At 37.5% G+C, this 15,355-nt stretch overlaps 1 protein-coding gene across 1 annotated transcript in view; it reads right to left on the bottom strand.

Moving 5' to 3' along the window:
- Positions 1-10,820, bottom strand: part of LOC121319801 (guanine nucleotide exchange factor subunit RIC1-like) — a 117,056-nt gene extending 106,236 nt beyond the window's left edge. The window contains exon 1 of the mRNA XM_041257639.1: positions 10,338-10,820. Within this exon, the coding sequence (XP_041113573.1) occupies positions 10,338-10,478 (141 nt within the window). The 5' untranslated portion in view covers positions 10,479-10,820. The remainder of the gene's footprint in view (positions 1-10,337) is intronic.
- Positions 10,821-15,355: the final 4,535 nt, after the last annotated feature.

Here is a 15,355-nt window from a genome sequence, read left to right as displayed (position 1 = left end):
TCACGCAAACATTGTAATTTTGAGTGTTGTTTGTCCTGTACCTGGGACCAGACTCCCTGCATATTTCAATAAACCTGGCAACTGATTGAAGAAAAGGACTCTGTGCATTTTCTTGAATCTACTTACTCACCATCTATTTTTTAAGTACTTCACCCTCCTTGCCTGGTCCGTGAGTTTTGGTGGGCGGCCCTCTCTTGCCAGGTTTGTTGTGGTGCCATATTCTTTCCATTTTTTAATAATGGCTTTAATGGTGCTCCGTGGGATGTTCAAAGTTTCGGATATTTTTTTATAACCCAACCCTGATCTGTATTTCTCCACAACTTTGTCCCTGACCTGTTTGGAGAGCTCCTTGGTCGTCATGGTGCCGCTTGCTTAGTGGTGTTGCAGACTCTGGGGCCTTTCAGAACAGGTGTATATATACTGAGATCATGTGACACTTAGATTGCACACAGGTGGACTTTCTTTAACTAATTATGTGACTTCTGAAGGTAATTGGTTGCACCAGATCTTATTTAGAGGCTTAATAGCAAAGGGGGTGAATACATATGCACGCACCACTTTTCCGTTATTTATTTTTTAGAATTTTTTTAAACAAGTTATTTTTTTCATTTCACTTCACCAATTTGGACTATTTTGTGTATGTCCATTACATGAAATCCAAATAAAAATCAATTTTAATTCCAGGTTGTAAGGCAACAAAATAGGAAAAATGCCAAGGTGGGTCAATACTTTCGCAACCCACTGTAGTGAGTCATGCACCCAGCCAATCAAAGCAGTGGGGGGGAGAGAGTAAGGTTACATCCAATAATGATTCAACATTCCCTTTAAGAGGACATGTCCATCTGCGATAGCGAATGGAGGGTATTTTGAAACCAAAACAAATATGGAAGACGACATAAGCGCCCCAAGCAAAGCTAAAAAAAAAAAAATTGCAGTCTGGGCAGACAGTGAATACCTACAAAATAAAAAAAGTAATCTATAAGAAAAATTAATTTATACAAATTTTGTTTTCTTTCTTGTGGGGGGTGGGCGAAAACTTTTGAATCGGGAGTGTTACTTAACTCTTTGCAGTTAATTTATTCAGCGCTTGTCAGGTGTGTCAGGCCCAATTTATTTTCACACATGCTGTTTATTTTACACGTGCGGTTTAAAAAAATAGTAAAAAAAGGCACTGAATTGCAAAAGGACACTCAGTACTGTATCTCGTATGGTATGTTTAGAGTATAAGTTTAGTGTTATTTTTTTCACATACCTCTTTACAGATGTGCATACCGATAAATCCTCTCCTGATCACTCGCTTTATCACCAAACTCCTCAATAATGCAATCAAGTCCTTATCTGACCTACACTCAGCTAATGCACTATCCTTGTACTATTGCACCACTAATATCTAATTGAGATATAGTAAGCTTGCTATTTTTTTTTATATTAAATCGGTAAAGCTTGTTAAACGTCGAATTCCCAAAAAATATGTGTTAGACTGAAATAAATTTATATACAATAAACACTGGTAAAACCACTCGCTATTTTTTTATTTTCTTACCAAAAATAATTCATTTAGAAATCCTCTCTAGTTTGTGTAGTTTTTATACTTGCTGTCTGTCCCGTATCCATTTCGCTCTGAATGGCTGGGGGTCGCTGAAGTTTCACCCTGTTCTGACAGATCTCATTGACTGAAGCAGCGCTAGAATGCTCTCATTTGCCAGCTACAACGCCTGTCATTCAAAGCGCCTACTTTGAAATTAGCAGGTTAAGGTGTACGTAAGCTTTTGCTTTAGGTATACTGTGAAAGTTACTAGTTTGATTTGAAATTAGGGCGCAAGAGAAAAACACTTAATGAGAATTGTGCACAATACCCTGGCTGACGGCTGAAGTCTCTGCGGCAGGACGAAGCAGGCCAGTCTGCCTTGCCTTCCAGTGACTGGTGTCCGGCTGTGCTGAAGCAGGAGAGGGGAAGCTCAGACTCCGAATAATAAGTGCAAGTTAGTTCTGTTCAACTATCTAATGTTTTGTTCTGTGCATATTATTTTTACTCATAAATGTATGCTATAAAGGTCTGTGTAACACATATTTTATATGTTTACTATAGTTTACTTGAGACCATTTTTAAATGTATAGCTCAGCTATAACCAAACGTTATTTTAATTAGAATGTTGGTAACCATGGTTTTGTTGCATGTTGAATATGATAAAGGGGTTTCGCTAAACGACACGCATAAAAAGTCTTTTTTTGTTTTTGTTTGTTTTTTTGGGAGCATAATGGTCGATTTCACCCATTCTCTGCTTGAATTAAAAAATAAAGATTGAAAAAAAAAAAACCTGGTAAATTCTATCTAAAATAAACGTTGATTTGGCAAAAAAAAAATAAAAACTGAATAGTAGCAAGCCCAGCTATAACTTGTTGCATCCTATTTCATATTGTATTTTAGTACTACTGTTGGCACTTACTGTAAACTATACTCTATTTAAATATGAATATTGAATTGTAACACTGTACTGTGCTGTAACACCTGTAAGTCACCTTGGATAAAGGTGTCTGCCAAATAAATAATAAATAAATAATAATTATATGAAAAGTGTTGTCAGTCAAAATACAATAATAAGATTCTAGTGCTGCTGGGGGCTTAAGAGGAACACCAGCCACCAATGACTCAGACACACCATATTTCTAACAAACCAGCCAGGATCTTAAGTTTTAGAGGGAGGGGAGTCGGACACTGCTTCCAATTTTATTAACTGATAATTTAAGCCATGTGCAAGATGAACTTCATGCAGCAGTTTCTGAAGTACCCATAAACCAGTTCTTAAGGAGCCAGCTTGAATGCCATATTACAATTATCAACAGTGGAAATATTTATTTAGACTAATAAAAATTTACAGGAAAATACACTAGTGGCATAAACAAACTCTTCATGAATGTTTATAAAGTTTATATCCTTCATTTATTTTGTTAAAATAGAAACTATTGCTTGATAGCGCTGCTACAGTCAGATCGTAGCAGTGGCATCTGTGATGCACAGCAGGGTGAGCCAATTTAGACATTGTACCATCAGTGCCAGGAGGGAAGAGACTACTGCATGCCAAACTGACCAGTGTGAATACCCCAGCTAGGTCAACAAAGAGGTAAGCAAAGGTACTGCACCACACACACACACACCAGGAGGAAAGAATAACAAAACAAACACAGTACTGTACTATAAAAAAGGCAAAGAAATCCTATCACACAGATTTAATTTACTTCTGTTTTGTCTTGTTTGTCTGTATTGTTTCATCTGGTGCCTTAACGTTATCTTTGTTGTTCCGGGGTGGGATCATACCAATAGTTTCGGTAGCGTGTGTGTGTAATAGAATGAGAGAGAAAGTGAGCGAGTTTTTAGGATAGAGACATGAGGAAGGCTTTATTGTTTTTGTAGCGTGGTCCTGACCCAAACATGTACCCTCTTTAATTCATAAAGTAGTTTCAATAGTGCCTGAATCCCGTCTCCTGCTTTGAGCCTCAAGACCAGAGGTTGTTACAATATTTTATTCATGTATACCACCTAAAACCAGCTATGGAGTCATTTTTGACAGTTTGAGGTTATCAAATTTAAATTACTCTGTGTGTCTGAAAGTTACATTGTTGTCCGTTTATGATTTTTCCTAAATACATGTATAAAATACCCTGACACCATTTATAATCCCACCCACCTAGAACCGCCAAAGTCATCATTTTGACTGCCTTTTACAATACATGTTTTTGTTATGAATATAACCTACAATATTCTATTACATACACACAGTACCAGTCAAAAGTTTGAGTACACTTGCTGGAAACTAGGTTTTTTTCATAATTGACAATGTTTTACGCCATATACGTTTCTGTAAATACTTGAAAATGAAAACACATATTACAATATACAAAACAAAACATAAAGGAGTATCAATGCAATGTTCAAGAAAATTGAAAATTGTCTGTAAATCTTGGATTCCTCAAAATAGCCACTCTTTGCCTTAATAACAGCCTCACAAACAAGAGGCATTCGGTTAACAAGTTTCAGCAGGAAATCACCCGACATGTCTTCCCAGCTCTTCTGCAGCAATTCCCAGAGATGTAGGGCACTTGTGGGTAGCTTTGCTTTGACTCATCTGTCTAGTTCATCTCATACAAGTTCTATGGGATTGAGGTCTGGAGACTGGGCAGGCCAGGTCATTAGATTGAGTTGTCCTTCACTTTCCTTCTTCGCCAGATAGTTCTTGCACAACTTTGAGGTGTGTTTCGGGTCATTATCTTGCTGAAGAATGAAGGACTGCCCAACTAGCCGTAATCCTGATGGAATGGCATGCCTCTGAAGTATGCTATGATAGCCATGCTGGTTGAGCTTGCCATGGACTTGGTAAAGATCACCAACTCTGTCACCAGCAAAGCAACCCCAGACCATGACACTGCCTCCTCCATTCTTGACAAAGGGAACCACACATGCAGAACTCATTTGCTCACCCTCTACATCTTACAAATACTCAGCGGATGGACCCAAATATTTCAAAATTGGACTCACCGGTCCATAAGACCAACTTCCACTCCTCAAACGTCCAGTTTCTGTGTTTTTTGGCCCAGGCAAGTCTCTTCCTCTTATTCTGCACTCTTAACAATGGTTTCTTTGCAGCAATTCTTCCAGTCAGGCCAGCTTCACGCAATCTCCTCTGAGCAGTTGATGTTGAAACATCTGTACTTCTAGTAGCATTTAGCTGAGGTTGTATTTCAGGGGCAGTTAATCGCCGGTTTCACAGACTTGTGACTCGAATGAACTGAGGTCACCCTTGGCCTGCCTGACCTTGTTCAGTCCTCATGAGTGCCAGTTTCTTCAAATCGTTTGATGGTCTTGGCTACAGCAGTTACAGACACTTGCAAAGTTCTTGTGATTTGTCTTAAAGATTGACCTTCATTTCTTAAAGTAATTACAGAGTCTTTTTTCTTTGCTTAACTGAGCGTATTTTGCCATTTTCTGCTCCCTTACATTCAAGAATGACAAACTTGTGCCTATGATACCTATATTTATAGTAATCATGGACCCTCACCTGTTAACAATAATTGGTGACAAAAGGTTAATTAGGTAACATGTTAGTTAACTCAGAGAACATCTAACAAATACACTTTTATACTTAGGCCAGTGTTCTAACACCGTGTTATACACATTTCAGACTGAAATCCCCTTGCTTTGGGTTACCATTTCATTGAAATTGACAAGATTTACATTTTCATTTAAAAATTAAAGTTCTGAATGCAATTCACTTATGATTATCAGCTTATATAAGTACACGTATCATATAATGAAATATTAAGTGTATATAGACAAGTTTATATAGTTAAAAGCATAGATAATCATGAAATACCTGGTTTCAAGCATGTGTACTCAAACTTTTGACTGGTACTGTATGTGTGTGTGTATATATAAACAAATATATACACACACACACACACACCCGTACAAGTTGCACTGGTGTATAAGTCGCTCCCCCCTTTTTGGGACTCCCTAAAAATACCTAGAAAATAGACTTATACAAAGGTTTTTACAGTACATACATACATACACTCACGCACACACAAAAGCTTGTTATCTCTACTGGACCTGGCAGCCATCAATTCCTTCATTTTGTACAAGGAATGCACTGGGGAAATATCAGTAGGAGAGATTAAATCTTGAAGCCAGCAACAGAGTTTTGGCAAAAAGATTTTGATCGGAAAACTGCAAAGCATCAGGCTGCAGCAGCAAATCCTGAATCCTGTGCTGTACCGAATGAACAGATGTTACTTTCGTTCTAAATGAAAAACTATTTTCGTTTTTACAGTTTTATATGTACATATACCGGTCTACACACTAGTTTCTTTTGAAATGTTTATTTTATTATAGTGTTTTCATTTTTTGAAGTAGTGCTTTATACGTGGGACGTCAGAAAATAAACCCTTTTATGTTTAATTGTTAATTTAAATAAGGCGTTGAATAAAACATTTGAATTTGTCTTTCATTTTAATATTGATGTTGTTTAAAATGTACTGTCATAATGATTAATGGCAGCGGTTTTAGGTAGGAGTATTATAACCGCGGCGGTTCTAGTGTTAACTTGTGGTCATTTTTGTGGGCAATATATAGAATAATACTGTCTGGCATTAGGTTCGAGTACTCTAAATTTTTAATGCTATACTACTAAATTACTCAAAATTCCCTTCCCTACTCACAACCAGACTCACTAAGGAGTCAGCATTATTCTTGAACTCCTCCTGACCTGGCTGCTGCAGTATATTATCACAATGAGAAAGGAAATAACTATGTGTACCACCAGTCTGCTGTGACCACCAAGCATTTACTAGCTGTGCAGCAAGTGGGTACAAACGCCACACACCTGCACAGTTATTTCTGTAGGCAGAAAATTGAGAAACTATGCAACCGTTTCCTGTCATGCATCCAAGTTTACAAAACTACAATGAAGAGTGGTGCACTTTACAAAAGGGATATTAAGTTTCAGGAATGGTAGTATTAAGATCCTCCACAGTTACCAACAACAGTAATACCATCAATACGATCTTCCCCGATATTTTCTAGCTACAGTAACATGGGCATGTTTTTGGAACATTGGAGTGTGTGGGGGCACATCTTAGCCAGCAGGGCAACCATAATAAAGTACAATAGTTTCTCAAGAGATAGAGGCTGCGTTTGCAACATCGAACTGAGCACACTGCTTCTCTCTGCTTTTCAAAGTGATCATTCCTAGAGTCCAGTTTAAAAGTGACACGTACTGTAGTTTGTTTAGGCCAGTGTCTTGCAACAGCAGCACACACTCAGTTTACCGTGTACTGTATTACCGTACACAGTAAACTGAGTTTACTGTGTACTGTAGCCACAGCATTCCCTACCAGAGCACTGTGTAGTTTAAATGTCAGTGCTCGCCAGTATTGTGACAAATCATGACCGTGGTAAAGCAGGCGATTAAAATATTCTTACATTTAAAGTGGCTCAAAATTTGGTAGCCCCCCAGTACATACAAACAATCTGAACATGCAATTTGCAGACCAGTTCAGTTTGAGATTAGATTTACTGTATAGAAATCCAATGAAAGCTGACAGTGAAGGAATTAAATGTCCCGGCAACTGAAAATGAATGCCTGTATTCAAGTTTACAACACAGTTACATGCAACTCTCATTTTACCAAACAATGATGAATTAATGCAAAAAAAAAAAAAAAAAAAACCACAACTGTACTGTCAGCTCAATGGAATGTGATGTATATAAATGACCCTTTATTTTATTCCTACTGTCCTGTCTTGTGAGTGTCCATTAGCATATAGAAAGGCTGGCTTGCCAAATATTTTTCTGATGCTCATAAAAGCTAATGAGTTTGATTTTGGCTGGGAACTGCACTCAACACACATTCATAAATTGTTTGCAGTGTAGGCTTCCTGCAGACTTTGATGCTGGCTTGCTGTTGCAGAAACAGCCTCATTGTCAAGCAGTAATTTAGTGAATGCTCTGAATCATTTCTAATTAAAACTGTTACAACATAAGGCAAAGTTCAGACACAAACAATGAGTCCCAAATGACCAAGCAACTATTTACATGGTCAAAATATTTTAATATTTTACACTTACAGCGTGATATGTAGAAAAATGTTATACAAACATTGCATAACGCAATATTCAAGACCAGGCCTGGTTTAAACAGGATTCCTCTCCCCCCACCCTAGATCTCTTCACAGATCTGGAAAGTTGAAAAAGGTTAAGCTGGCAGCTGTTTGTCCTAGGCTATGACTATATAGTCTGCAGAAATTGCCAGATGCTGAGAATTGCTAACCAACTCCCTGGAGCAGAAAGTTCTTCTTAATATCAGCATTTTCACATCAAAGTAGTATTTTAGATAAAACATTCTGCATGCTGGCTGGCTAAGTTAAGTCAATGTGATTCTGACTACCTCTCACAGGACACACTCTCCAGACTGTTACACAAGGAGGCCTACATAGCAATATAGGTAAAGGGGTTGGTAACTGGTATAAAAAAATAAATAAATAAATAAAAGGATTCCTTCTGTACATAACGACAATTTACCATGTAAACTATGTTATAGATTCTGACCCCTGTTGGTGAGGTTCTCTGTAACCACACCTGCAGAAAAGCCTAGCTCTCTTACACAGTGGTTAATATGCTTGCTTGCAGCGTGAGTGGTCGCCAGTTCAAAGCCCAGTTTCCACCCTGTTACACAACCACGGATGTGCAAGATTTTTACTTGACTATTGATTCTACTTATATAACACTGGTGGTCTGTAGCGTTTCAGTATCCGATTTATTGTTTGTGGCAGTTTATACTGTTAGATTGTATACCTCCTTTTAAAAAGCCCATACCTTGAGAGGGCCCGATTTTAGCGGTATCAGTTTGTACACAATTTATTGTGGGTGCTCAACACCAGAATATGGCGATTCAGGAAACCAAAAGCATTCTGTTGCAATGAATTGGCATCTCAGCCAGTTTAATTTATGGAAATGCCAGGGCTGGAAGTGAACTGCAAACCAGTTCAAAGACGAATGTCTTACCATTCAACTGAAGAGCAAGCTCTGTAGTCAAGAGGCAAGTGCGGGTCTCCCGAGTCAGTATTATTAACTAATCATCCGCTAGATGGAGATTTGTTACATACACCCACCCAAGGCTCATCCTGAAGGGTAAACACATATGCACAGCCACCTAGTCTCAGGGAAGGATTTTTAACATTGGGATAGTAACGACCACTTGCTGGCAAGCCAGCATACATGCTATAGCTATAATAATGCAAAAAACAGGAACATTTAATTACTTGATTCAACCACAGGGGTCAGGACTGTTCTCACAGGCCACCACTGAAGTCGACATGGTAACTACGGGTCTTATTACTGACCCAACCACTAGGAGAAGATTCATAACACTGTACAATCAAAAGAGTTTATATTCAGATCATAAAAACTCAATCTCATTTACATAATTGCTAGATAAGTGTACTACAGCACCTATTCTACAGTATAGCCTTATCTGCTGCGGCACTCTCTTCATAGACAGTAGACCCGACAGTCAGTACTTCTTATATTCTCAAAGGTGGTTTTAGCTGTGGAAGACAAGTTCCTCCTCCCCATGAAACCTGACTACTAGTACTGCAATACTGTGAGTCTACTGTACATACAATCTGGTTTTGTACTTAAATTATTTCACACTGGGGAAAAAAATAAAAAAATACATACAAAGTCTGAATGATTGCCAGAAGACACTAAGCAAAAGGCAAAGCTGTGTGTGTGTGTGTGTGTGTGGGGGGGGGGGGGGTTAGGGGGTTAGGGTTAAAAAAAAAAAATAAAAAAATGGAGGGGGGTTATAAAGCACAAATACACTAAATACTAAAGTAGCCTACAATTCTCAAGGCAAACTATACATTGGAATAAACTGGACTGGTTTAATTAGTTTACATCCTCATTTAACAAGCCTCAGGTGCTATGAGTTTTCCCACTTTGAAAAGACTGCAAAGGATCTGTTTACCAACCGAACTATACAGGATGAGGTCCAGTTTAACGCTTACACATAAACACCTTACTGTCAGTATACTTACATGTATTGATAATCAAACTAAATAGCATTGTATCATCAGATACATATTACAATTAACTGTTTATGGTCCTAAAGGGTCAAAATTGAAAATCTCATCTAGAGAGAAAAAAAAAAAAAACAACAACATACTATAAATAGGTCATCATTTCGGGGAAAGAGATTTGATGTTTTGGAATCTAAAGCATCACCCCTGTGTAAATATCTAGTAATTGTCGTACACAGTAGTACCACTGAAAACTACACGACGGGACTCCACGTCACAAGTGTACATATTTAGACAGTATCAAAACAAAGGTACTGCCATAATTGTATAATACGTGTGATAAATTTACATATAAAAAGTGTTAAACTCCACCCACCCACCCTCCAAAATTAAACATAGGGTCAATCATTCATACTTAGATAACCAGGACTTGGATTGTGATAACCTGGCATTCATTGTGATCTGATCTTTATCAGGAAAAATTCTGGCACAAACTTAACCTATCCGCTTTATCAACATGTCGCGCATGCCATTTGTATGTTCGGATAAGTTTGAAAGCTGTCACTTAAGTTCTCATTATCACGAAATTACCGACTGTCTCTTTAAACGTAGTTACCTACACTTAGTGAAGTGGGTGACGCGGCAATCAAAGTACACAAGTTTGTCTCACAGCCCAAATCGGCCAAAATACAATTAAAATACAAGTAAGCATGTTTTTTTTTGTTTGTTTGTTTAATTTTACATACAGTACTGCAATGCACTTACCCGGCTGTACCAGATGCTGATCTGAGTTTGTGACAACACTACGAAGAAAACTCTATGGGAGTCCGGCTGGATGTGAAACGGTTTCTCTTCACTTTTCAAAGGACACAGTAGCCTCCTGGGCCAACCAGTTAAAAAATACATGATGGTACAGATCTCCTGAATAAGTCTGTTTTTAAAATACGTTTAACTCCCCAGATCCGACAAGCGTGATCCAACTCAGCAGTTCAGTGTGTAGTCCCCTTTGTGTGTTGTTTCCAATCCAGCACACCAAACGCGAAAAGCTTCCCTCGACTTCAAATCCACTACACACACAGCAAGCGAGGCCTCGTCTATGGGCTCTCAGCGGTCAAGCCCCTGGCACTATTGAATCGCATCCCTGTACACAAACGACGTGTTGTCCTTGCTGCTGCAGTTGTTATTATTATTTTGGTTAATTGGGCATCTCACTTTCTTCAGCCAGCTTCTCACCGCCGCCATCTTCAGCCTTTCTGCAGAGCGTTAATCTGATTGGATAACTCTGAGGGACTCTCTCCGCCCCTAGCGAAGGATCACGACGTGACAGGAAATTACAACATGGTCGTATCGGTGTTGTTGAAACCTAAGGATTAATACTTGCTGAAGCCGCAGATGTAAACAAAAACACGACACTGTGATCTTAGCGCCATCTGGTGGTATGTGCTATCACCCATCTTTTTTTAAATAATCAAATTCTTGAAGGAGCACCCTCTTTTACTTTCAGCAATGAAGGAAACATGCATTTCATCCAGTCTAGCACAGATTCGCATGGATTGCTGTTCATTTTTACAATAAAATATAATTTGTTAATTGCTGTCCGTTGATTGCATTCTCTAATAGTTTAATATCCCATGCATTGTACCTTACTTCTAATTTTAGAAAATTGATGTGTCCTTGTTGGCAACCCAGTTTGTTTACATTTCTGTAAAGCTGAAGGAATTGTATTTAAAACATGCTTTCCACTACAACAAACATGTTAGCTAATGTTACTACTTGATGCAGCTATCTCTGTTATACAATAGCATAACATAAACAATAGTTATACAATAGGAAAAGCTAATTTCATTCCCGTTGTTTAAAAAATCAGCATGATAAAAGCCAACGAGAGACCCAGAGCCAATATGTGATACTGAAGAAGGGCAAAGAGAGGTACCCTTTATGCCACTGATAGCACAGTCGTTATTTCCAAGCTGTAACAGTTCGCCTGGTTGAGTCCTTGCTACAAAAGTAAGCTATATTTAGATTATGTTGGTCTATAGTGTAAAGAAATGCACAGTAGGATTAAATGCACAGTAGGATTAACAAATACTTTTAAAATGCATAACCGTTTAATAGTCTATGATAAAAGTTTAGAGAAGGCTCCTGAAAATTCAATGCATTTCTTGTGTTCAACATGGACAGTCTGACAGGCAAAGAGATGGACAGACATGATCAGTACATTTCGAACAAGGAGCCCAAAAAAGGATCATCTGTAAAGGGCAATAAAGCACAATTCACATACATGTTTCCAGAGGGGAGGGGAAGTTATGCACATTAGGGATATAGTGTAAAGCCACTATAGACTAATTTAATGGTTCCTAGTGGACAAATGTACTGACAGAGCCAGATCTACGCCCCATCCCAGGCACCGGAAATTAAATCATGCTCAGCAAGTATGGCCATAAAGAATACATATCAATTAGGAGAAATAATTTGGTACAGTAGAATCCCTCTTTGTGACCACCTATATATAAAGACTAGTTCACCCTTAAGATCACTTTCTGACAAACCCTTTCAATTTGAAAACATTTTGGAATTGGATGTCTCCCTCTAGTAGAACCAACTTTCTATTATGCTCAGTCTGTTTGGTGATTGTAATAGAGGAAATCCACTGTATAGTGTTCCATCTACATTTGTATAATTTGAGACAGGTGGAATCACTTTAGACAGAACAGATTAAATCTGCCAACAGTAAACCTTTTGATTTTAGCACGTTAATTAGGTTCTGCACTTCATTTGAATAATATTAGTCAGACTGACGGAGTGGTTTTATTTCTTCCATTCTTCATTTCTGCACATCTTGGTGTATCTAATCTAACAGTAAATTGTGTTCTCAGTTTACTGGCATTGTGCTGCTTTAGTTATCTACACCAACGTGGGTGCAGCTACTGATGCTTGTGCAGTGTTGTGCCACAAGTTGCATAAAACTAAAAAACACAAGGTATTTTTTTGTGTCCCTGGTAGGCATGCAAAAACCTACATACCTTAAAACTGGGAAGATCAAGGGCAGGTGGAAATCCTACCAAAAGTAACAAGGCAGAGACTGGGCCAAATATACACCATGTATCCCCCAGCAAAACTCTTAACCACTATAATAAACAACCAGGATAGGAAGTTTTTTTTTAAATATGTTTTCTCACCAATTTAATATGTCCCTGTGAACAGGCTGGCTGTAAGGATGACGTCAGGCCAGAAAGGAACACAGACAGGCAGTACTGGCAGGTGAAACTGAGACACTGCGGCGCTCAGTGCGTTTATTGCAAATAAAAAGTTTAAATAAAAAAAAACAGCACACACGGCACTTTAGACCAAAATAAACAGACGAACAAAACAACAAAACAGTGGATGAACAGACAAACAAGTACAGTGCTAGTGCTTCCAGCACATTGTAGCAATTATTTTTCTCTTACTTTTTATTCTCCTCTCCACACTCATTCTCCACTCATGAACACACAACCCCGAGTGAGTGAAACGTGCATCTATGTATACAGTTGTGCCGGGATTCAGTTATTAATTAACTACTCACTTGAATCCCAGCACTTTAACTAATTTGTGCAATCCCAGTGCTCACATACTATTACATACTTTAAATGCACGTGAAGTGCTTGTTCAATACCCGTGCCTAAATACAACTATATATTTTAAATCACTCGTGCTACACAGACCCATTTACTTCCCCTGCAGCAATATCTATACAGCAACTCACTATGGGGAACTGAAGGTCAGTGAGAATTCTTCAGTCCCATCACTACAGCAGCCCTGTAGGTGTCACTAGAATGACTCTTGAACAATCTGATGTAAGAGGATGTAATTGTGTGTTTTCCCCTGTTGTGTGCACAGTAAGTAAAGTATAATCAACACCAATTCATTACTTTACAATATATTCATCTTATTTAATCTTCTGTCTACTAAAACAGGACAGTTATAGAGAAAAATATCATTCGGAAACCATTATGCTATCATTGCTGTACATTTCTTTGGGTTCGCAGAAACCATAGTTTGGTGTAGTCATGGTCAGTACCGTTAATACAAAATTTTATGTAATTATACTGTATACATTTATAGTTCATTACATAATCGCCTCTACTGCTATGACTGTAAATTTAAAATGACAGCTAACAGGAACATGAAACAGTAGATCATTTTGACATGCAGCCCTTTTAAGACACTGACAGATTCTAACAATACCTGTAGTTTATGGTATAGTATTTCCAGAACAAGTCTGATAATAATTGACATATGTAAAAATGTAGCTTGGTGTATAGTGAGAGACAAACAGGTAAACAGGTTACCTCCAGAGCCCTCCAGATTCTGATACTCTTAATCACATGTCTTTTTTATTATAATAGGTGGAGACAGAGAGATGTAGTTCAGTAGTTCAGAGGGACAGAAAACTACACCTCCCAGAACGCAATTGGGTATAACAAATTAGTTAATTATACAGCTGGTTACAATTAATTTAAAGGCTGGTATGAAAGACCAGTTCAAACAGTCCTTGGTTGGTGGTGTTAGCATGAGTAGAGGTACTGCAGCTAAACTGGATATACAAAGGTAAAACTGAATATATATATATATATATATATATATATATATATATATATATATATATATATATATATATATATATATATATATATTATATATATCATATATAAGTAAGTAGTCTATCATCCAGGTCAGACAAACAGCATTCCTACACTCCAAATGGTGCTGCACTCAGTAATGCAAAAGTCTTACATAAGCATGCCTCTACTTTACATTGTATGCATCCCTGATAGGGGGTAGTAATAGCTGAGCTGTAAATTTTAATATTCCAGATAATACAAATCTATGTAATGTAAAAGCAAACATTGTTGAGCTCTTGCATTTTCAACAGCAGAGTGGAAGTACTTCTACCTCACCACATGGTTGTGCTCTAACATTAGCACACTGAAGGTCAAAGCTGTATGCAGCAACAGGAAAGCTCATACGTCGTTGGTTTTCGAGAAATTAAACAAAATATATATATATATATATATATAATATATATATATATATATATAGTATTATATATATATATATATCTAATATATATAACAAGTATTGTGATGCTTCTGATATTGTATGTTCAGAAGTAAACGAAAAGTGAGGTACAAATTATTTCAAGCTAATTGGGGAGCCCTGCTCACTTCTGGGGACCTTTTTTGATTGTAAACTCTGTTGGGGTCCTTTTGTGCTAAACTCTGATCTGGCTGCACAATGTAAACTATGTGTGAGATTTTTTTAAATGCTCAGTTATAAAATGTCCAAATCAAGACAAAGCCAGCCTGAAGTCTTTTCTTTTTTTACTTTTGTGTAAGGGTAGATCTGGCCACCAGTGACTTGGGGACTTCTCTCTTACACTTGTAGTAAGTGCTTGAATAGTCTTTGTCCAGAGTTTATTACTTAGTGTCTTTGTAGTAGTTAAATCCTATGTAGCACAATAAAACATGCAAATATTCAGTTTAATTACAACTATGCTAGAGTTAGCTTTAAATATTTCTTAGTTTTTTTTTTATTTTTTTTTTTTTTTACATATTTCATTTTTGACCACATTTCTATAATGTCTGCAATAATCCAGAGTGGTTCAGGATCACACATTTTCTCCACTGTTCCCTCCATTCAATATTTTGGTCTCAAATGTGCAGTTTTAAAAGAAACACATGCTTTAGCAAACATGTATTTTCATTTTAAAACATGATATCTGGTAATACATTAGGTTAAAT

This window comes from Polyodon spathula, chromosome 1 (genome assembly GCF_017654505.1).
Source record: "Polyodon spathula isolate WHYD16114869_AA chromosome 1, ASM1765450v1, whole genome shotgun sequence".
NCBI lineage: Eukaryota > Metazoa > Chordata > Actinopteri > Acipenseriformes > Polyodontidae > Polyodon > Polyodon spathula.
The sequence above is the reverse complement of the archived record's forward strand: the minus strand, read 5'-3'. Positions and strand labels throughout refer to the sequence as shown.